At 39.3% G+C, this 24,048-nt stretch overlaps 2 protein-coding genes and 3 non-coding genes across 7 annotated transcripts in view; all 5 read right to left on the reverse strand.

Annotated features, from left to right (window-relative positions):
• Positions 1-559, reverse strand: part of sdc3 (syndecan 3) — a 32,829-nt gene extending 32,270 nt beyond the window's left edge. The window contains exon 1 of the mRNA XM_039680803.2: positions 158-559. Coding sequence (XP_039536737.1) covers positions 158-214 — 57 coding nt within the window. The 5' untranslated portion in view covers positions 215-559. The remainder of the gene's footprint in view (positions 1-157) is intronic.
• Positions 560-5,754: 5,195 nt separating this feature from the next.
• pum1 (pumilio RNA-binding family member 1) overlaps positions 5,755-24,048 on the reverse strand; it is a 33,431-nt gene continuing 15,137 nt past the window's right edge. For 2 of the 3 annotated variants that reach the window (XM_039680806.2, XM_039680805.2), the window contains exons 7-22: positions 23,768-24,011; positions 23,384-23,477; positions 22,711-22,812; positions 21,526-21,668; positions 20,815-20,953; positions 19,394-19,519; positions 18,586-18,876; positions 17,392-17,628; positions 14,634-14,901; positions 14,379-14,508; positions 12,572-12,706; positions 12,334-12,471; positions 10,953-11,078; positions 10,742-10,863; positions 10,460-10,652; positions 5,755-6,227 (exon numbers count right to left, since the gene is read on the reverse strand). In XM_039680806.2, the coding sequence (XP_039536740.2) occupies positions 6,096-6,227; positions 10,460-10,652; positions 10,742-10,863; positions 10,953-11,078; positions 12,334-12,471; positions 12,572-12,706; positions 14,379-14,508; positions 14,634-14,901; positions 17,392-17,628; positions 18,586-18,876; positions 19,394-19,519; positions 20,815-20,953; positions 21,526-21,668; positions 22,711-22,812; positions 23,384-23,477; positions 23,768-24,011 (2,620 nt within the window). In that variant the 3' untranslated portion in view covers positions 5,755-6,095. Of the gene's footprint in view, positions 6,228-10,459; positions 10,653-10,741; positions 10,864-10,952; positions 11,079-12,333; positions 12,472-12,571; positions 12,707-14,378; positions 14,509-14,633; positions 14,902-17,391; positions 17,629-18,585; positions 18,877-19,393; positions 19,520-20,814; positions 20,954-21,525; positions 21,669-22,710; positions 22,813-23,383; positions 23,493-23,767; positions 24,012-24,048 lie in introns of all 3 variants that reach the window. The other variant, XM_039680804.2, reaches the window with a different exon arrangement.
• On the reverse strand, positions 9,440-9,575 carry LOC120485476 (small nucleolar RNA SNORA5). The gene has a single exon (XR_005623900.2). It is a non-coding gene; the product is annotated as a small nucleolar RNA SNORA5 (small nucleolar RNA).
• Positions 11,212-11,347, reverse strand: LOC120485475 (small nucleolar RNA SNORA5). Its single transcript, XR_005623899.2, has one exon. It is a non-coding gene; the product is annotated as a small nucleolar RNA SNORA5 (small nucleolar RNA).
• Positions 15,914-16,049, reverse strand: LOC120485474 (small nucleolar RNA SNORA5). The gene has a single exon (XR_005623898.2). It is a non-coding gene; the product is annotated as a small nucleolar RNA SNORA5 (small nucleolar RNA).

Consider the following 24,048-nt stretch of genomic DNA (forward strand, 5'->3'; position numbering starts at 1 on the left):
ATTTGCAACACGGATGCTGTCGCCTAATTAATGACCATACAATTCACCCTCTCTCATAACGATTACCGCAAACACGCACGAACATAATCTCGATTGTTAAGCGCATGTGACCGGCGGTAAATCGCCCCTCTTCGTAACAATAGAGTGTCATTCTTACCAGTGCGGTTTGCGCCAGCAGCAGCAGCGCGAGCGCCATCCAGCACGGGCGCTTCATGGTGCTCCGAACACGGCAAAACACGGGGCTCTCGTCACCCCGCTTCTCTTTCAGGTGCTAGGTAAGAGTAAACCTTTCGTTTTCGGTATCCAACTTCAGGGCAGGGGCTTTTGTCGGCACATCCGTCTGCCCGTGATCGCGTACGGCACACGGTCAAATCCCCGCAAAACCACGCGAAGACCGAGGAGTAGCAACGCGCGCACGGCCTCTAGTGATCTACTCCCCTCTGACTTCAGTGGTTGAGACTTGATGGATGTGGAAGCAGGGAAGACCAGAACTCCCCCCTCTCTCACACACACACACACACACACTTCTCTTTCTCTGCTGTACGCGATGGCGTGTGTAAGAAGAGGAGGGCATTGGTTGGATTCTCCTCCTCGTGCGGTTGAGGAATGATGATGCCCCCTGCAGCCCGTCTTCCCTCCCTGCCTCTCTCTTCTTCTTCTTCTCCTCCTCCTCCCACTCCCTTTTTCTTCTCCCTATCAAGATTTACATAAACCCTTCCTGTGACCCTGCTGCATATCGGGGATTTTTTTTGGTCTATAGTGGACATATGTTTTTGATAAAACGGTAACTCTGGAATAACTTCATGCTACTGTTTGGACTCCCAGTGAATCTTCAAAAGGGAATAAGATTCATTGCCAAGTGTGTTTTACACACACACACACACACACACACACACACACACACACACACACACACACACAAGGAATTGTGGTCAAATGTGTCAAATTGCTCATAGCAACATATCTTAATTTCTCTCAATCATCATTTTATTGCATTACATTATAGATTTGCCCCTCATAATTAAAATAATTGCATTTTTTAATTGCAAAACATTTAAATATCTTCTTACTAACTAAGACATATAATTGGGAGACAACTGATATTTATATGCATTTTTAAAGGGATAGTTCACTTTGAAATTAATTTTTGATATGTTTTAGCTTACCACAAGGGCATCCAAGATGTAGGTGTCTTTCCATAGTATTTTCAATTTTGACATTTTTCGGTTAAACCGGTGTTGTCTGTCAGTCATATAATGCAGTTTAAGAAGGTCCACCTCAAAGAGCATGCACAGAGAAGTCAAATTAAACATGATTTAATGACTCGTAAATGTAAGTGCACACTGATGGCCTAAGACACGAAACGAGCGGTTTGTGTGAGAAAAAGAACAGTATTTATATAGTTTTTACCTCTTGATAACAGCCGTCAAACTGATCTGAATCAGATGTCCAACTGAACCGAACTGAACTGTCTCCAGACGTTACGCCGGAAGTGATCTCTCGCACGTCTACGTCACGCATTGTTTACAACGGAGATTTCGGAAGTTTTACCTTTCACTAAACATATTTTGATATATACGGGAAATCGCAATGGAAGACGATTTCGATATGTCAATATGTTTAGTGAAAGGTAAAACTTCCGAAATCTCCGTGTAAACAATGCGTGCCGTAGACGCGTGAGAGATCACTTCCGCCGTAACGTCTGGAGACGGTTCAGTTCGGTTCAGTTGGGCATCTGATTCAGATCAGTTTCGACGGCTGTTAACAAGAGGTAAAAACTATATAAATACTGTTCGTTTTCTCACACAAACCGCTCGTTTCGTGTCTTAGGCCATCAGTGTGCACTTACATTCACGAGTCATTAAATCATGTTTAATTTTGACTTCTCTGTGCATGCTCTTTGAGGTGGACCCCCATACCTGCATTATATGACTGACAGACAAGAACGGTTTGACCAAAAAATATCAAAATTGAAAATACTGTGGAAAGAAAGACACCTACATCTTGGATGCCCTTGAGGTAAGCTAAAACACATCAAAAAATAATTTCAAAGTGAACTATCCCTTTAAGTAGTCTGTTATAAAATATTTATTTTATAGGCTCAGATATAAAATTGTTTTATTTTATAAAATTGTTTCAACTTAAAAAGTGTTTGTGCTGCTTTAAAATTTTAAGTTTAGTCAACTCAAATATCCAAGTTGACACTAACAGTTTTTACAGTGTACTTTTTGGTAACATCTGTGCATATTTTTGCTCAATTTCTTGACTGTGAGCTCCATATTCTCACTATATAATTTATCAGTCATTGGTTAGAATTTTTTTTTAAATTTCATCTAAAGTTTTAATAAAGGCTTTATTTTTTAAACTAATATTTGATACATAAGATTTTGTGATGGAACAAAGAACTCTTCTAATTCTGGTTTTGAATGTTTAAATCTTTTGATCAATCATCAGCTGAAAACGAAATCATTCTAAAAGGGATTCCAATTAAATCGTTCCAGTGTGTTTGTGGTCTGGACTTGCCCGTTGACATAGAATTAGTACAATTATCAAAACACTATATAGTTACAGCCATCATCCTTAGTGTGAACAGGCTTTTAGTCACTTTTGAAAAATGCAAGATTTACAATAGCACATCAGAGATGCTTTAATCTAAAGAGACGGAAAGACGTTATGCAAGTTCTACGTTTGAAAACCACTTATGCGAGTGTGATTTAAATAAATTCTTCATCAAGGCGTATCTGCTTTCATCAAGACAGTACAGTATCCTCAGGCCGTCATTAAGAAAACTCATTTATTGCTCATTATCATTTGTTTCATTAAAGAGGACCTGTTATGCCCTTTTACTAAGTTTTTGGGCTCAACTAGAATGTTTTCATGCTTGAATGTTCAAAAAAACATTATTTTATTCTCTATTGTTGGAGTTCCTCTCTTCCCAGTCTGTCAGTAACGCTCTGTTTAGTTCCTGTCTCTATGAAGCCTCTTCTTCTGAAAAGCATGATGAGCTCTGATTGGCCAGCTGGATTAGTGTGTTGTGATTGGTCAATCGCTTCGAGTGTGTTTGGGAAATGTACTGCCCCCTTACCATAACCGCCAGTTTCAACCATAGACAGTAAAAGAAAAGGACACAGTCAGTGACCCCTTTCATTTCAACGGAGAAGACTGAAGCCCAATTATTGCACTTCCTGTCTGATGTCTGAGGGACTGCACAGGCTCAAACTGAGCATGACGACAGTCTGACAGTTGTAAACCTTCTAGTAGCTGTGCCAAGACAAATCTGAATCACCTATTTCCTAAAAAACATTGAAATATTTTGTCCCATTGCTTTTATGGACTCTATCTTTGGGCTTCTCCCTTGACTTTATGCCTCCGTGTCCCCCCGATTGCCAGCAAGCTTCTCCTCCTGTCTATACGGTAATCTCTCTATTTTGCGACAGAAAGTTGAGTGGTTATGACGCAATCGTTAGCCTGTTTTTACAAAAAACGGCTTCTTCTGGGCCGTAACGCAAGATACAAAGTAATGGAGTGTTTTATACATGTCTTGTTTCTTTAGAAATTATGGACAAATTAAGTCTTTGGACAGCTCAAATGTAATGTTATTCGCTATACGCCAAAATGAATGGGAGTCAATGAGATGCTAACAGCAGGTGAAGTTCTGCTACAATGGCGGCTCCCGCGAGACTTCAACTTCCGGCTGATGGATTACCCCCTTGAGGTGCGTTCCATTCGACAGGGTCCCTACACAGTGTTCACTGCTCCCTACTCCCTGAACACGGTATATCAGTTGAAGTGGACTTCACTGACTTCCTGTGAAGTGATGTATCGATGTTCCCTTATTCCCTATGCCGTTTGCAGTGCCCTTCGAACTGAACATGTTTGTTCCCTTCGAATTGGAATCTCGCTTAAGATGGCGAAATACCCTGTGAAGTCCACTTCGCAGTCCACTTACGGTCGAATGGAACGCACCTTTGGTTTCAACCAAGCGTGCCGCACAAGCCCTGAAAAGTGAAGCCAAAGCGTCTCGATCGCCCCCCGGTGGCCGGCCGTATAGCTCATAAACCCTGCCCGGCACGTGAGACCAACTAAACAATTAAATTACACTTCAAATATCGTTTTTCCAAAGATGGTTTCTGTCATTTACTGTAATTTTTATCACACTGATGAAATTTCAAGTGTTTGCTTTTAAAATAAGTTTGTTTTTAGTTAGTTATTTGATGCGGTGGTTTGACGTCATGATTGGTTCTCTGAGTGAAGTAGTCACTGAAGCACCAACAGACTTTTTTTTCAGGATCTTCGGAGGAGATTGGAGCTTCAAATTTAATATCTAAATTTCTATAATTCATAAAAAAAGTGCCCGAGTGTGTTATTGCATTTCTGCGAGAGTGAGGGCGGCGACTTGATTGCATGGCTTTACTTCCTGCTCACGACTGAACACGTCTGGTCCCGAAATCGCTTCTGCGCAGACTCAAGTCCCAAATCGGGACACTCGCAGCATAGAGCGAAGGGGCATCGCCCAGCTTTTTTTTTTACAGTCTATGGTACACACTACTAACTAACTCGACCAGGCCCCACCCCTTTTATTTAAATGAGGAATAATAATGAGGAATGACGAAACTCGAGAATAATAGGAATATTACACACTAAAGAAAGTTGAACATGTAAGAAATCATAAAAGGTCAGGCATGTACATTCAAGTTGTGAAATTATAGCAACTAAAATTAGTCCAAACAAAACTCTAATCTTTAACAAGAGTAATTTTTATGAAAGAATAGTTAATGATCACAGTCCTTGAACACATGGAAAGGAGGAGTCAGAAGCCGTCGTGAAATTTTGAAATTTTTTCATTGTTTTGTTTCAAAATAAAGATCACACGTTGTTTAGAGACAATCTACAACTGGAGTTACAAAAAATAGTTGCCCAGGCAGAAAGCACACACAGCATCTGTTACCTATACACATTATGGTTACAAGTGTGCCTGCATAAAGAGAATCATAGGAAATATACACAAGGCTGTTTAAATATACACCAGAGAGTGTTCCAAATCAAAACCAATGGCCAGTATGTTACAATCACTTACAAGTAGACAAAAGAATGGCAAATCTGTACACACCTCCGACTCTGACCCAGGGCAGTCGAGCGCGTCACACACACATACACACACACGCGCTTGCTGCTACCTGCCCAGGAGTCAGGGAGGGACTATAAAAGGTCTTAAAAAAAGAAAGGGATGAGTGGAGGTGAAAAAGAGGTGGCTGGTGAATGGCTAAAAGCAGAGTGCGCACTTTTCTCTGTTCTTTGTACATCTATGCAGTAATAATTCAAAGGGCTTCAAAACCAACAAAAAAAATCTGATATTACAATTTACAATATATAACAACTCATAACTCAGAAACCACAACCAAAGAGGTGAGAATTTACACTGAAATGCACAAGATTTTCTTTTTTTTCCATTTTGTCAGGTTTTTTCTTCTTCTCCTCATACCAAAAAGGGCTGTAGAAGCGAGTCCACATTTACATTAGCGAAGGTTTACAAATGTACAATTATACAATCATGTATTCACTACAGGGGAAGATTATAGATACAGATTGGACATCAAAAACCAGAAAAACTACAAAGTTTTATATATATATTTATATATATATATGCAAAGGTCTACACCAAGTATGCACTAAATAGTTTATAGAAGCAAGACCAAAAACGTCTCCCATGCTAAATGTCTGCGTGTTAGCAATCAAGTGTTAGTGATAAATGTATGTGTGTGTGTGTGTGTGTGTGCGTTATGAAGAATATGCGAGTTAGAAAGGTGTTGCGAAGCAATAAAGTGTGTTTGCGCAAGCCTACATGATTGAACATGGGATAAATCAAATATTCTCTCATTTCATACAGGACCAAAAAGGACCATCATTTAGGTAGTAGAGCAAAAACCAGAAGAAATGCTAAAAGGGAGAGGAAAAACAAACACAAAAAAAACAGGTCACAAAAACCTGGGGATGATTCAGTGTTGAGGTGAAGGTTTCGACTCCACCCCAACGTCATCGACTGCGGACAGACACGCTCTCACAGACGGCCATCCTAGAGGAATTATGGGAAGGGTTTACATGATGCCATTAGGAGGTGCACAGAGTGGGCCGAGGTCAACGCCGTTCTTCATGTAGTACTTCTCCAGCTTGGCCAAAATGTGCTTTCCGTACGTGTACTTCCTCAGCGTTGCAATATGGGGCCGGATCTACACAAAACCAAGCAACATACATCACACAACATTCATCAGTTCTTTGACACTTTAGCACAGTGATACGACCATGTTAAATACGTTCATAATATCGGTACTAAAAATAAAACCAAAGCAGCAAATAAAAACAATGATTCATACAATAGAAGTTAAATAAATAAACCGACTGTATCTAAAAGTTTAATGTATGAAATGCTAAAGGTTGTATATTAGGCTGCTGTCACTTTAAGACTAAATTCACAAACTAAATTTACTGACAGATCTGGTTTTCACCCGACTGTGTGTTAAAGCAGTGTTTCCCAACCCTGTTCCTGGCGGCACACCAACACTGCGTGTTTTCTTTGTCTCCCTAATCAAACACACCCGATTCAACCCATCAGCTCATTAACCCACCTGATTATGAGCTGATGGGTTGAATCAGGTGTGTTTGATAAGGGAGACCATAGCTGTGTCCCAATGTGAAGGCTGCATCCTCCGAAGTCCGTTTTTGAAGGACGGTTGGCCGTATTTGAAGACCGATTGCGTCACAGCCGCGCGACGAAGTACGTCCCAATTCAAAGGCTGCATCCGCGAAGGCCGCATTTAAAGGCCGATTGCGTCATCGCGGTGGGATGAAGGCTGTCCCAATTCAGTTATGCATCCTCCGAAGGCCGTATTCGAAAGCCGGTTGCGTCATTGCAGCGCGACGAAGGCTTACCTAATTCAAAAGCGACGCCAAATGCACCCTTCATTTCCCCGTGAAAGGAACGATACATAAATGGACACTTCGCGGACTATCCTACCCGATCCTACCCCATAAATCATTGCGCGGGTGACGACAGCATTTTTATTTAAAAAAAGGGTGGCCGAGAGTTCAGTGGTGGACGGCAAATTCACATTTAAATGTAAAAGTATTATGTTTTTATTTACTCAAATAGCCAGAGAAACCAGTGTTAAGAGCCAAAAGGTTTTTTTTTTTCTCGTTTTTTTTCTTCTTATTATTCATCTTAACTCATTCGTCAGCATTGCATGGTTTTGTCAAGTGGAAATGCGAAAACGGCTTTTATAGCCTTGTATTGCATTTCTTGTACATTGTATTTCTTTATTATTCATTATTGCATTATTTTATGCAACTTTAAATGTGTACACAAAAGAGAATTCATGGCTCTGGATATTTGTTTATTTTTGTAAGGGTCTGTGAGTGTTTGCAAGGTTGATACATTTAAACTATAATATACTTTTGTTTTGTGTCGTTTAATGTAAAATGTGTAGTGTTGTGGTCCTGTGAGGGAAAAGGGTAGGCTACTTCACATTTGTACATGAATACTATCGCAGTATGAAGTTCCTTACATTCTCCCACTGGTTATTTTAAAAATTAAAGTAACAAATTGTTGGTCCATTGTCACAATATTAACAAATTGTTGCTAACTTCAACTTCGTCCCATATCAAAGTGCGCACCTGAAGCGCTCGGACCGGTCTAGCCTGCGGAGGATTGTTCTTGTCGCCTAGCAACTGTGACTGACAGCTGACGACGACGAGCGGGAGTACGTTTGCACTGGACTTTTTATATTTGGTTTAAAATATTCAAATAGGATTGACAGCCTGTATAAATATATTCACCATGGTCCATTTAGACAATAAAAAGAAAACCCTACAAAATCGTATGGTACGATTAACATTTGAATAGGCTATTGGCTATATATGTGCCTATGTTTTATCATTATTATTTTTTAGGCTATTTCATTACAATATTTACGTAGGTTAACACCCAATATTTGAACAGTTTACAGTGTAATCTGGCTATTCAGGACGCAGCCTCTAGCATTAAACCAGCTCTGGCCAACTCTTGAGCCGAAAATACATGACTCGAAATATTTTTTTAGTGGTTATGTGAATTGAAATTATGTGATTTTATAGATATTGCCCCTCATTTAAAGACAGGACAATATAAAACATAAAATTTCCAGTAAAATATAAAACAACAAAATGACAATAGCCTTTCTCCATAGCTGTTTACTCAGTTTCATTAAATGAATGATCAGGGTGGCAGCTGTACTCTCGCTCCGTTGCTTGGCGCCAGGAGCAGTAATAGGGAACACCTGGTTGCGCAATTAGGAAATCCCACGAAGGCTACATGAAGCGTCCTTCGAAGGCCAAATAGACTGCATCCTTCGAAGTCTACAGCCTTCGAAGTACGCAGCCTTCACATTGGGACACAGCAAAAGAATACACGCAGTGTTGGTGTGCCGCCAGGAACAGGGTTGGGAAACACTGTGTTAAAGGACTAGTTCACTTAAAAAAACAACAAAATTTTGCTGATAATTTAAAAAAAAGCTCAAATGGTCGCCTTTCTCTGTTCTGTGATGCGCGTTCGAGACTCGCCGAACTTTCGTTCGAACTCGTTTATTAAAATGAACGAATCTTTTCCATAGTCAACTCATTCATTTCGTTCGTTGAATGAACCAAATGACACGAAAAAAGCTTATTTCATTTTGATAAACGAGTTTGAACAGGAGTCACGAACGCGCATCACAGAACAGAGAAAGGCGACCATTTGAGCTTATAAAACTTTAACTTTGTTATTTTTAATTGAGCGATCCTTTCGCTTGATAAGACCCTTATTCATCATCTGAAATCGTTTAAAGCCCTTTCAACAGTTTGCACTGAAACTGTCTTTTGGACCTTGAACCGTTTGGTTCCCATTGAAGTCCATTATATAGAGAAAAATCCTGGAATGTTTTCATCAAAAACCTTAATTTCTTTTCGACTGAAGAAAGAAAGACATGGACATCTTGGATGACATGGGGGTGAGGAAATTATCAGCAAAAGTATTTTTAAATATTGAACCACTTCTTTAATCTAAGACAATCTACTCTGTTCAGGTGAATACTCCACACAATGGGCATTTGAACAATCCTGTGGGTTAGGGTTAGACTTCATTTGTCTCAGTACTGGATGAATCAGTGTTTTGGAACGAATCTCTTAAATAATTCAAAGACAAATATATTTTTTAACAGTCTCTCGTCGGCACCTACGGGTGTAACGATGTAATGATATGATTATCGTACTTTCAATTATTTAAATTATTGTGACAGAAAAAATTATACTGTGTAGCTGTTTCACATCTAAACATCTGAACCGCTCTTAGTCGCAGACTTGATATTCGCTGTATTGAGTGCGTCAGAAATGATCAATGCCGCTTTCTCACAGCACAGACAGGTTAGAAAATAAATGTAAGTAGACTTTCCTGTCCCCAGTATTCATTTTAAAAGAACATGGGTCCCATAGACTACTCATTCACTGTTGCAGCCATTTTGGCCAGTGCGGTCCATTAAAGAGGAAACACTGAATTTGACAAGACTGCAGTTCTACCAATATTTGACAGGATTTTTTCAAAGTTCAGATTGGCTCCACCACACAAATATAAATGTAAAAGTGGGTGAATGATGAATAAGGGTCTTATCTAGAAAAATGATTGGTCGTTTCAAAAATAAATAAAAAATTTTAAGTTTTATAAGCACAAATGCTCAACTTGCTCTGTTCTGAGATGCGCGTTCGTGACTCTCCTGTTCGAACTCGTTCATCAAAATGAACAAATCTTTTTTGAGTCATTTCGTTCATAGAATGAACCAAATGACTCGGAAAAAGATTTGTTCGTTTTGATGAACGATGATCGAACATAAGACTCAAGCAAGGCGAGCATTTGTGCTTATAAAAGTTAAAACTTTTGTATTTATTTTTGAAATGACCGATCGTTTCGCTAGATAAGACCCTTATTCATCGTCTGGTGTCGTTTAAACCCCTTTGAAGCTGCACTGAAACTGCACTGAAGAAAGAAAGACATGGACATTTTAGATGACATGGGGGTGAGTAAATTATCAGCAAAAGTTTTTTTTAAAAGTGAACTACTCCTTTAAGCAAAGAATTCTGAAAAAATAAATGTATCACTGTTTCGACAAAAATATTAAGCATGGCTGCTATAAAGAACGTTGGCACACGAATCAAAAAACTACAAATTAAAATATAATATCAATTTTAATATTATTTCTACTGCTTTTTAATAAGACATAGCCGAATCGTTGTCATTTATGAAGATCATTACGTGGGAGTTTGAATCGAGATCTTTTAATGAATTAATCATGCAGCTTTAATGGACGCTTTATATCGTTGCCATATCGTCACACTGCCCTGCCCTACTTTGGCACAAACAGGAAAAGAAGAAATAGTGATGACGAAATAGCAGCCGCACCTTGTGCATTACAATCTTGCGTTGTGTCGGCTCGGCCACATCGATCATCTTCTGCACAACATAGTTGGCATACTGGTCCTTCATCATGGTGTATAAGGCACTGTGGGGCCCGTCCGCCATACTGCACACCTCATCAATCAGCATCGCCCTCTCGGCACGCAGCGAGTGGGTCACACACTTCTCCACCACGTTACTGAGAACGCAAACACAAGCGCCTCCCAAATAAGACACTTCCACCTGCTCATATTGTCTGTTTTATTATTATAAATTCTTTGTGCGTACCTGGCAAACTTATGCTGGCTGAGCCCCAAAACATTTCCTCGGATTTCAGACACAATCTTGCTCTTGTCCTCAGCGCGGCCGTGCTCCAAAACGTGCTGAATTACATAATTCCCATACTGATCCTATATGGGGATGGGGGGAAAAAAAGCGCTTTTAGGAGGAATGGCCAAGATCCTGGTTCAGCGCAGAAAGAGACTGCTTCATAAATTACCTGGACCAGCTGCTCGGTGTGCTGATGTATTTCCTCCAGTATCGGGAGAGTCTGCTCGGGCAGGCAGTGCTCCAGAATACGCTGGATCACCCGACAACCATATGGGTGTGTGGACAGAGCAAACACCTGCACAACAGACACAGTTATTAGTTAAACATACACACAAGAGACAAAGGTTTAAATACATTTGAAAATAAGCCGCTCCAGACACAAGTGGATGAGAATGCCTTTTTCTCACAGCACAGACAGGTTAGAAAATAAATGTAAGTAGACTTTCCTGTCCCCAGTATTCATTTTAAAAGAACTTGGGTCCCATAGACTACTCATTCACTGTTGCAGCCATTTTGGCCAGTGTGGTCCATTAAAGAGGAAACACTGAATTTGACAAGACTGCAGTTCTACCAATATTTGACAGGATTTTTTCAAAATTCAGATTGGCTCCACCACATAAAAAAAGTATGTATGTATGCGTGTATCTATATATATATATATATACACACACACACACACACACACACAAACACACACATACAGGTGAAGCTTGAAAAATTAGAATATCGCGCAAAAGTTCATTTATGCCAGAAATTCAAATTAAAAGGTGAAACTAATATATTGTATAGACTCACTAAATGCAAAGTGAGATATTTCAAGCCTCTATTTGTTATAATTTTGATGATTAATAAAGGCTTGAAATATCTCACTTTGCATGTAATGAGTTTATTGTTTTAAGTTGAATTACTAAAATAAATGAACTTTTGCACGATATTCTAATTTTCGAGTTTCACCTGTATATAAATTATAATTATTTAGCAAGGACACTAGTGAGAGAAAAGACATTTATAATGTTAAATAAATTATTTCAAATAAATGCTGTTCTTATGAACTTTCTATTAATCAAAGAATTCTGAAAAAAAAATAATAATAAGATGCATCATTGTTTTGACACAAATATTAAGCATGGCTGCTAGAAAGACAAATGGGAACAATAAACTACAAATTAAAATATATTAAAATTGTAATATTATAATTTACAAATAAATAATAGATGAGCATAATAGATTATGTTTTTTAAATCTTACTGCAAAAAAAAAAAAATCTGACCAAAATTTTCAATGGTAGTGTATTTAATTTAATTTTAAACTTTCTCTACACAAAAAAAGAAACATTTACACCAATTTGTTTAAAATTAGGAATAGCTTAGTATTATGCATCTTCATATTATTATTTAAACTATTTTTCACTTGTTATACTGAAGTTGTGCTTCAAAAATCAAGGCCTCCAAAAATAAGTCCCAAAAGTTCCCATGGTACACAAACACACACACACACAAAGCCCTTGTATTCAAACATACAGTGTTTCACACAATTTAAAAGAGACACACCTGTCCTTTGAATGCATCGATGATGAACTGAAGAGCATGGGGCTGGACACACTCAATGCACTTCTGCACAACATGATTGCCATTTTGATCCTTCACACACTTTAACACATGCCCGTCAAGCTCCCGAACCATCTCGTTCTGTAAAAGACATAAATTTGATTCAATTCATATACAGTGTAACTTTACCACAGCCATGTGAATAATTATAACATGAGCCTTCAGCCTTTCATAAACTTACAATGACTTGTTGGTCTGAAGGGATGAACTCGAGAGCTTTCTGGATCACTCGGCAGCCGTACATCTGCAGCGCCAGGGATAAAACATGACCACGGATCCGCTCGGCCAACGCCAACTTCTGATCCAGACTGCCGAACTAAACCCATAAAACTGCTTTTAGCATCCTAATTGACAGCCAGTACACTTAATGCACATAACTGATGAACTGTGCAAGACTGAAACTGTTACTTTCCTGTATATTACTGTTAAGCTGCATTGAAAAAAAATCTGTATTATATAAATAAATGTGACTTAGGGGCTGTTTAACAGCTGGCCAGTTCATGCGTTTTCTCAGATCTGATTTATCAAAACGATTAGATTTACACCTGGTCACATAAATGCATGTTCGCTAAACTGATATAAATGCGATCTTCAACTCCAAGATTGCAGATTTAATGACGTCACAGAATGCATTTTATTGATCATCAGCTAAAATCGAAATCAAAGACCGCAATAAGAGAGAGTGGCAACAGCCCAGTTAAGATCATTTCGTTTCTTTACTTTTAATGATGATTGTATGTTAAGCGTCTGTGATTTTCACTTTGATTTGCGATAGTTTGCTCGTTGGCTTTAGGGATGTCACGGTACAAAAATTCCAGTTGGTCGGTACCGATACCATTAAAACTTTACAAGGCTTGTATTTTGAAGACCACATGCTGTTTAAACTAAAATATTGATGATATTGAGAAATACTGCTTATAAAAAAAAAACAAGTAAAAAATAAGCAACCTTCTACACACATTATTATTATTATTTTTAGTATTTTAAATGAAGACGTAGTTAAATCTATTGTACAGTAGCCTAATATAATTATTTCTATCAATTTCTTTAAGTTAAACCAAACCTTCGAAGACCTTTGAGTTTCTGTGCATGTATGATATAACAATAGTTTTTTAAATGAAACGGTAAAATGCTCATGAAGTGACTCTCGGAGATGAATGGAATCATGAATCATGTCATCATATCATGAGGCAGCAGAGACTGAAAACCGCGCGAGCGTCACTCGTGCTTTAGTGCGTGTGTGTGAATGAACGGCGCAGACGTGCGTTTTCACTTAACATTACCTCACACGCTCAAGCAGAACATGCAGGGTTCATTTTTAAATAGTCTTTTTGCAGTTTAATATTCAGACACCACATCAGCAGCGTCGCCGGTCGCCATGTCTCAGCGCTTTCATGAAGCTTTACTCCCTTCGTGCTTGCATGCGCATCCAGAACCGGGTTTGACCGGGTACTCGGTACCTACGATACTTGCTACCGTGACATTGAAATTTTTTTAGTACCGACTTGGTACCGAATATTTTGACAACATTAGTTGGCTTAATGAATAGATGCTCGGCTGCTCATTTGTGGTGATGCGTGTTGCAATAGCACTGTAATATCAGGCTATAACATTTCATATAGCCTATAACACGCTCTCATACTTTTATTTTTTAGGATTTTTGGGAGTAGTAACATTTACATTTGTGATTTCAACCACCAGATGCATTTACACTGTCCAGTTTCGTCTGGAATGCGGCCCAGAGCTCCTCCTGATGTGGTTTGAGCGATCGGATTCAAATCCGTTTCGGAGGGCATTTACACCTGGTCGTTTTTACACGATCAGATAGCTATCCGATCAAAGAACATGTGTTGTGTGTCCAGGTGTTAACAGGCCCTTAATAAGGTACAAAATCAGGGTCCAATTTGTACCGGCAACCTCTCTGTCCTCATGTTAAGCCGCACAGTTCATTAAACAATGCATTAATCAACACAAGAACTCTGTATTACCTCAAAGAACTTCTGGATGACGTAATTTCCAAACACATCCACCATGAGCTGGTAGGCCGCCTGTAGTATCTCGTTGAAGACCAACTGACGTTCTGCAGGACTTGCTCTCTCCAATTTCAGCTGGATAAACCTGAACAAATTTGTTTTTGTTGTTTTATATTTCGGACCTTTTATTTATTATTCCCACTATTATCATATCATGCCGAAAAGCTGATATAAGGGTTCTGACTTTCTAACATGTGAGCTGTAGCAGACCTGGAGCCATGCTGGTCCTGAGAGAACTCCATGACGTGTCCCGCGATCTCTCTCAGCTGCAGGTTGGGGTAGCGGTTGTTTCTGAAGTCCTCGAGGAGACGGCTGCGTCCCGAAGGCATCACATCAGACATCCCATAACGTAGCCGAGAGGAAGGGAAGAGCTGGCTGCTGGGACTGAAGAGAGACGAACCTGTGGTGGCATTGCGGTACTTCGCCTCTGCTCCTGGAGCTGCCGAGATGAAACGCCCACTGCCATTGGTCAGTCCACCTAAAGGGGGAGGTGCAAGAAGGGAGACTCAATTCATTAAAAATGTTTTAAAGGGGTCATCAGATGGGCATTTTCCACAACTTGGTATGATTCTTTAGGGTCTACGTGTACAGTTTGTAACATATGTTGGTTAAAATTCCTAAATGGTTGTGTAAAACAACACCATTTGTATCTCCTCAAAAACAGTCCTGTTCACAGCGACGCATTTCAGTGCATCTCTTTAAATGAAAATGAGCAACTGCTCACCCCACCCCTCTCTCTCTTCCATAGGGCGAGAACACAAGACACAAAGTGTGCCTTGGCAAACAGTATACAAATGGCTGAGGGCGGAAGTATGCTAATACAGGAAATATGCTAATACGGGACAGTCCGTCAGCGGTTGTGGGCGGAGCATGAGCAATATGACATCATATTACTTGTTGATTGAGTGTTTAGAAAAACAGCTCTGTATACAGCGACCTGTTTCGGTGCATGTCTCTTTAAGGGGAGACACAGCAGGCAAAAACATATTTCACCATATGAAACAAGTTCACAATATCGTTACTCGAGATAAGAAAAAAGCAGCAAATAAAAACAATGATTAATACAATAGAACAAATATACAAGTTAAATAAATAAATCCACTGTATCTAAAAGTTTAATGTACGAAATGCTAGAGATTGTATTTAGGCTGCTGTCACTTTAAGACTAAATGCACAAACTAAATTTACTGACCCAACACACATGAATCAGTGTTTCGGAACGAATCTCTTGAATAATTCAATGACATAAATAATTGAAATAAGTCAACAATTCGATTTTTTAACAGTCTCTTGTCGGCACCTACAGGTGTAACAATATGATTATCGTACTTTCAATTATTTAAATTATTGTGACAGAAAAAATTATACTGTGTAGCTGTTTCACATCTAAACATGAGAACCGCTCTTAGTCGCAGACTTGATATTCGCTGTATTGAGTGTGTCAGAAATGATCAATGCCGTTTTCTCACAGCACAGACAGGTTAGAAAATAAATGTAAGTAGACTTTCCTGTCCCCAGTATTCATTTTAAAAGAACATGGGTCCCATAGACTACTCATTCACTGTTGCAGCCATTTTGGCCAGTGCGGTCCATTAAAGAGGAAACACTGAATTTGACAAGACTGCAGTTCTAGCAATAATGTTGGCTCCACCACACAAAAATATAAATGTACACACATGAATTAATTATTATTAATTCTTTCAAGAGTTTTTTTTTTCCACTGGTCAATTTTGAGATTGATCTATTTGTCTTCAATAACATGTCTTCCTTCAGACTTGTGGTGAGAAAAAAAAAAGTCCAAAATACACATTTAAGTCTTTATATTCTTACACTATTTACTTTGGTTTGTATTGTTGTTGCTAATGATTTAATAAGTTATTGCATCGGTCATTTGTTTCCACTAATAAAGTATACATTTTTACAATACAAATCTTTAAAGGTGCCATCTATCAAAAAAATCAAATCACACTCACTATTCCATACCAGATGGGGGCAGTATACCTCCAGAAAGTGAGTTGTGCCTCGGCCGCGCGCACTCACGTCTTCAAAAACGGGCGAGCGCTGCTTTGCTCTCTTTCCTTCGCGCATATTAATCAAATCAATTGACACGATAGTAAAAGGTTGGAAGACCGCAGTTTCACGTGGAGCATTTGGAGATTTTTAGAGATCAGAGACTCAATGAACAACATCTCAACACTAAATTATAAAGGCCGTCTCATAGACGCCTGTCTCAAATACAAACCAGTGCATTTCGACGATAAGGGAAAATAAAAGCCTTGGCTATTATTTGAAGTTTTACGGTATTTGTTTTGTTCATATTACATTTTTATTGTTAGTTTGAATTACTTTGACAGACAGCATTCGCTGATGTTGACCAAGCTAGTGCCATTCAGAGCTGCCAACTCTCACGAATTCACCGTGAGACACACAATTGACACTTTTCATACGCTCTCACGCCACACATCAATTTTGTCACGCACAGAAAACGACACGGAGACCGACAGACTAGACAGAGCAGGTTAGTTATGATATATAAAAAAAATCTCAGCTCTCTGTCAATTTTTTTACGCAATTCAAACAATAAATACAGTTTTGGCACTTGTAAATGTTACACGACAGATCCCTAGCGCACGTGAACCGATCATCTCTACTAGCCAAGGGTAAAAGAACACAAACACTGTTGAAAAATACAGTATGCTACAGTATGGCTTTATCCAATGTTCAAATTTTTCTTCTGGAAATAGCACATATTTAATGATAATTTGGATATTTAAACATTCACCCATTCACCTGGGGTGTCTACCCTAAAATGATAATGAGCACCTGCAACTGGTGGTTGAGGAGAGATGCCCTGATCTGATTGTAAAGCGCTTGGGTGTCCAGTGTATATATATATATATATATATATATATAGACACACACCTCATTCCTTCTGTGAGTCTTAACCATGTCTTAACCATGTACTCACCAAGGTTAAGACTGTTTGAAGATCCATGAGTTGAGAGCGAGGGAGGTGGTGTGAGAGAGTGGGAGGGGCCTTGGTTTGGAAGAGGCATGCCTACTGGGCCAGGGGAGGAGCTAAAGCTGAGGCCATTGTAGAAACCCCCATGGCCAATAGGGGTGAGGCTGCTGGGTGTGCGCTTGTACAGATCAGAGCTACCCGTCAGAGAATCCCGACGTGACCCACTCGAACTGGAATTAGCCACTGCAAAACAAAAAAAAAATGGACATGCAAAAATGAAACCAGAGTCAGATTAAATCTGATTCCAATTAAAACATTTAAGCATTAGGAACAAATATGATTTGTGTGGTTTGGTCCCGCAGTGCAGTATGTTTTCAAGTTCAAGCTGGAATACATGCCACAGCTTTTAAAATTAGAACAGATAGACAACATACACTTGCTGACTGGGCATCATATAGCTAATGACAGGATCACACACTACAAGGCTTTCAGGTCCTTTCGAACACACACTTCAGTAGAAACATGCATATAGAGAAGCGTGAAAAATTAAACCAATGTGTTACAAAATCGGAGAAAAAAATACAAATAAAATCAATATCCTCTGACTGGATGGATTTATAATCTGAAGCTTAAAGAGATACTCCACTTTTTTTGGAAAATTGGCTCATTTTAAACTCCCCCAGAGTTAAACAGTTGAGTTTTACCGTTTTCGAATACTTTCAGCCGATTTTCTGAAATTTAGAAGAATATCAGTAACCAGACAGTTTCTGGTTTTATTAACTACCATAGTATATATTTTGTCCTACTATGGAAGTCAATGAGAAAAAAATGGTAAAATGAGCCTATTTCCAAAAAAATTGGAGTATCCCTTTTAAAAAACAAAAAAGTGTCAGTGCCCATCATATACTATGTGATTTTTCTGTGAAATTGGTCAACTGTGACAGCCCAAAATCTTCACATTGGCTCTTTCTGGACTTTCTAGGCAATTAGCATCACCTCGTATGCATGTATACATACATACATACATATATATATATATATATATAATTTTTGGGTAATTTCTAATTTCATGTTGACTTTACAGTAGATTTGCCACAAGGAGGAATAACCCTCTAGCAATATTATAGCGATTTTTATTTTCAACATAAAGAAACTTGAGATAACCAACTAAACATATATTTGCAACTTGAGATAACATGCCTGCTGTGCCAAAACCCCCTAGTGCTGCTCCAAGCGTGGCTCCAAGAGAAGACGACGGGTTGGCATTGAATCCAAGTGAGGTGTTTCCCGGTTGGGCAGAGCCTTGTGAAAATAGTGAGGAGCTCTGTGAAGAGGAGCTTGGGGATCCGCTCCCATAAAAAGAGCTTCCTCCCAACGCTCCGCTCCCTTGCTGTCCGGGACCCTGCTGAGAACTCAACGCACGAAACGGCCCGCTTCCTCCACCACCAAGACCGCCATTACCCCCGCCTGCCGAGGCGGCAGCAGCAGCCACTGGGAAATCAAAACAGGTTCATTATACAATGTCTTTATGTACTTCTGAAGCTTGAAAATGTTGATTCATTGATACCCAAAAAAATGAGAGAATATAAAAAATTATCTCAATTTGTGTTTCAAAGACGAAAAAGTCTTACGGATTTAGAACAATTTAAGTAAAAAGTAAATAAAGACTGAATTTTCATTTTTGGGTGAGCTAGTCCATTTAATTAGTGTTTCTGAGGGAGTGTTTTCATAGAATCAGGAAGTCAACCGCTCGTTCAGGGGACAGAGGAGAGCGCGGCTGACAAAGCTGAAGTTTATGAAAAATGAGACTTTTAAAAAAAGAAAAACCACGAATACATGTTATATTGCACCCCATAAATACAATTATGCAAAGAAAAAAAGCAGTCAACCCCCCCCCCCCCCCCCCTTTAAGTTGTACTTTAAAAACATGTACAGAGCGAGTGTCCCTAACACTGTCCAAACTATTCCAGAGTCTGCAAATTTTGATTTGTCATTTTCAAACAAGTACCTGCTGATGGGCTGATGATAACCGATGCAGGGGCCATTAGTCGAACTGGTCCTCCACGAGCACCGGTATTCACCACAAGTGCTCCTGTCTGGTCATAATACGCAGCCGGAGCCAACATAGGATAACCTGGAATACCAGACACATTTTAATCAGACACTGTTCTAACTGTGAAGTTTGACCTGTTCACACTAACAGCGATTAAACAGCTGAAGATTGACAAGTCGCTGTACTGTTGGTTGATAGTTGATGTCCCAACGAGACTGTTGTATCCAATAAGATTCCGATAAGACATTTCCATGACTTTTCCCAGTCATCAGTGATTAGTTCAAGGATTTCAGCAATTTTTAGCAAATTAAATATCTTATTTTTACAAATCACTTTCTACATTCAAAAGTTTGGGGCTGGTACGATTTTTAATGGGATGGCAAAGCTGAATTTTGAGCATCATTACTCCAGTCTTCAGTGTCACATGATCCTTCATCCTTCAGCTCCGTTTTCCATTGCAGACAGTACCGCTACAAATAGTACCTGGTCGTCATAGTGACGCCTTTTGTTCCTCGCCGCCCTAGTATCAAGCTCTCGCTAGATCCTCTCTTCGGCAACCAAACAAAGGAAAGTCTGAGTTGCCATAATAATAGTAGTAAGTTTAGTAACTATCTCTGGCCAAACTATTTAAAAACGGTGGGGATATTCTGGATATTCCGTTGGTTTCCATCTGGCGCGTGCAATGATGGCGCAGTGAATGGTGACGATTCTCTCTGACCAATCAGCAGTCGGCATTGTTTCTATGTCACATTTTAGTTTTACCTCAGCTCGCCTCAGAACCTCGCCGGAGGTGATACTAAAAAAAGTACCCGAAAGCAGGTTCAGCTTTTACACAGTGGATACCAATGTATCCACTGTGTAAAAACAACTTTTACACAGTGGATACCAAACAAAGGTGAGCCGAGTCGAGCTGGTACTGTATAGTGGAAAAGAGCCACAATATGCTGATTTTCTGCTCAATAAACATTTCCTATTAGCACACTTTAAAACATTTGTGCTTAATTTGTGTGTGAAAATGATGCAGTTTTCAGAAATCTTTGATGAATAGAAGTTCAAAAGAACATTTATTTGAAATAGAAATGTTTTGGAACCTTATAAAATCATTTTACTGTTAATGCCAGAGATTGCTTTAAAAAAAATCTAATCCTTTCCATTTGCTTTTATTTAATTTATTTTTTTTATTTCCTGGTAGTTCTTGGTTTTCTATGATTATCAGGATCCTAGTATTGTCCATTTGCAAAAGGTTAAACATTACACAATTTTGTTACAATGGCAACTGCATCAGTCACCTCAAATCACAACTTTCTTCAGTCGCATTGTCTTGAAAATCACTGTCAGTGTGAACACCTCTTTAAAAGACGCATCAAGTCCCTTACCAGGTACGCCTGCTGCCAGACCCTGTCCAAAAGCCAAGGCTGAGTTCACAGCTGCCGCTGCTACGAGCTGCTCTGTCTGCTGACCCTGCTGTCCTTGACTGGGAGTCAGAGGTCGTTGGTTTCCACCTGCACGCATCACCTGGGGCAAAATAAAGGCAAAGATTGGCTGATGAGTTGAATGTATTTGTGTTGAGACTTCTTAACATCGCAAACACAAATCAAACACTCACACACATGTACAGATATGAAACAGCATCACAAACAGTCTTTTCAACCAGACAGTTTCATTATTTCTATGCTAATTCAATAATTCACTGATAAAAGTTTATAGTTCGGATATAAACACCAATCTCTACAGCAGCGTTCAAAATAGAGTAAATCACTTCAAAAGTAACTTGATGCTTCGAAAAAAGATTGTATCAATTACATCATTACACCAGTAGGAGGCGACAAGTGACTGAATGGATTGGCATTGATTCATTCATTCAAAAATGATGATTCATCCGGTAATGAAAACTCTTTATGATGGACTCATTGAATCTATAATTGTAATAGATATAAATATTTTTAAATAGACTACAACAATTAACCTTTTCAGAAGCTCTAGTTAATTACACATTATTTTGTTTAGTTTTGAATCATGGGAGAATCATTTTAAATTGCGATTCTCAATTTATCCAGTTCAAGTGCTCTGGTTGGCTGAACTCTTACCTGTTGTTGATTCTGTTGGTTCTGTGCCGCTGACTGCTGGTTGGCCGAGTTGGAGGGGGTGGCGGTTTGCTGCTGGAATAGGTTGGCAGGATACACACCCCATGGAGTCACACCATAGTACTGAGGGGGCATTACTGCTGGACCTGAAAGAAACACACACGTCATCGCTCAGATGAAGGGCCAAAGCACACTGTTTTCAGAGGAGGCTCAGGGGCTTTGATTTACACAGGACTCGAGAATCGGCAGCCATTTCCTCTGCCTTTATACTCTGCTTCAGGAGCATCAAAGCAGGTGTGTGTGTGTGTGTGTGTGTTTGTGTGTGCGTGGCTTAGTCAAGCACACTGCCTCAATCCTAGAGCTAAATCTCAATCCTCTGGAGGACGTCGTTCAAATTATCAGCCATCGTGAGCAACACTTCTTATCCACTCCAGACTGTGAGCAACAGACTGCTCCTGCCACAGCGAGTATAGCATTCAAACACGGTCAACGTTCAAGTACAAAGAAACCTGCCGCACATCGACACTTTCGCACTTGCATATTAAAGATTTATTAAAGAGTCCACATTAAATGTGCATTCAAAAGTTTTGGGGTAAGTATGATTCTTTAAAAAAAAATCAATACCTTTATTCCACAAAGAATTACATTTGCTGTCAACATTGATAATAAATGTTTCTTGAGCAGCAAATCATCATATTACAATGATTTCTAAAGTATTATGTGACTGAAGACTGGGATAATGATGCAAATTCAGCTTTGATCACAGGAATAAATCCCTTTATTAAATATATTTAAATGGGAAATAGTTATTTTAAATTGTAGTTATTTTACAATTACAGGTTTTTTAATGAAATAAATGCAACCTTGGTGCGGTGAGCATAAGAGAAAAATTAAATTACATTTTGAAAGACCCCAAACCTTTTAGACTGAACAGTGAAATATTACACAGCCCTCTAGAACAATAAATTCTAGTTGTTCAATTGTAGAATATACATTAATATTGATAGTGTTTTTTCATGTTGCCGGGCTAATTATTTTCCATGTTGTAATATATCTATTATTTGGGAAGAAGCAGCACTTCAATAGAATAATGTAGTTAGTGATCAGAGGCCCAAAGTGAATAATTTTAAACTTTAATAATAACAACCGACATGATACATATCCATCTGGGTAAGCATGATCTCTCACCTAGAGTGGCGGCAGCAGCGAGGCCGGCGGCGTACGGATCAGTGCCGGGAGGAGCAGTGCTAATGATGTACGGATTCTGCACGAACGCAGCTTGAGCCAAACCTAACGCACAACCAATGAGAAACCAAGTTGAGTAAATCAATTATTTAAAAAGTAAATAATTAAAAGTGCAGTTTCTGAAAAATGCTGTTGAAAATTTAAATCAACACCCAAACAAACAATTTTGAGAATATTTGCTAGATTGTGTGTGCTAAAAAAATGTGTTTGTGCATAGCTGTGTACATACGAGAAAAAAAAAAACATGCAGAGGATGCTTTATCAACAGAACCAAGATATGCTGTTGTTAAATCACAGCTGGTTCATCCGTACTTGCTGTCTGATGTGCCAGCTGTTAGTTGTTAGCGTGTTTGTTATTTTATGGTCAGAGCAATTAAAGGGATAGTTCACGATATATATGAACTATCCCTACTATATATGAACAAAGACACCTACATCTTGGATGCCCTTGAGGTAAGCTAAAACACATCAAAAATTAGTTTTAAAGTGAACCCTCCCTTTAAGGGCGGGGTGTGTTTCTTTTGGTTAGGGTTGATTTCAAACGTCAACAGTGCTCCTCAGAAATTGCTCACTGCACCTTTAAGTCATGTGGATACTCAGAGTCAGGGAAACTCACCGATGTGTTGCTGTTGAGCTGCGGCGAGCGCGTACTGCTGCTGCTGGGCCGCCGTGAGCTGCTGCACTGCCAGAGCGCTGGGTCTCTGGAACAGCTGCAATACATGAAGCTTTTATCAGACATTAAACATTTGCATTTGTTTATAGTCATATATGCAAAGGCTTCAGAAGCAAATGCAAATGTGACTAATTATTACTTTTCCAGAATAACTTCGAAAGAAGCTGAACGGTATTATGGCAAATTACTTCAAACAAAGGTTAGCCTTGACATGTGCGGCCTTTGATGGTAACAACACAAATATTTATAAACGCATACATTATTATTATTCTACTCTACTAATTACAGTCTTGAGAGTTGAAAGTGCTAGCAGCATCAGATATTCACCTGTTGAGGGGAGTTGTAGTCGAACAGGCTGACGGTAGCAGCTGTGGAGTCGAGAGGCAGCTGGCCTCCAGTGTAATCAAACTGCAAAGTCTCCATAGAAACAGATTCCATGGGGTCCAAGGTCACATTTTGGGTTTCAACATTAGAAAACTCCTCTGCTGGTTTTGGCCCTGCACCTCCAACCATTTCTGATCCACCCAACTCCACCTCTGGACCAGTCGGAGGGCAGTTACCAGGAGTACGACTGAGGAAGAAACAAGGGTGTTATGCATTTAATTTAT

This window comes from Pimephales promelas, chromosome 18, assembly GCF_988280905.1.
Source record: "Pimephales promelas chromosome 18, fPimPro1.hap1.1, whole genome shotgun sequence".
Taxonomy (NCBI): domain Eukaryota; kingdom Metazoa; phylum Chordata; class Actinopteri; order Cypriniformes; family Leuciscidae; genus Pimephales; species Pimephales promelas.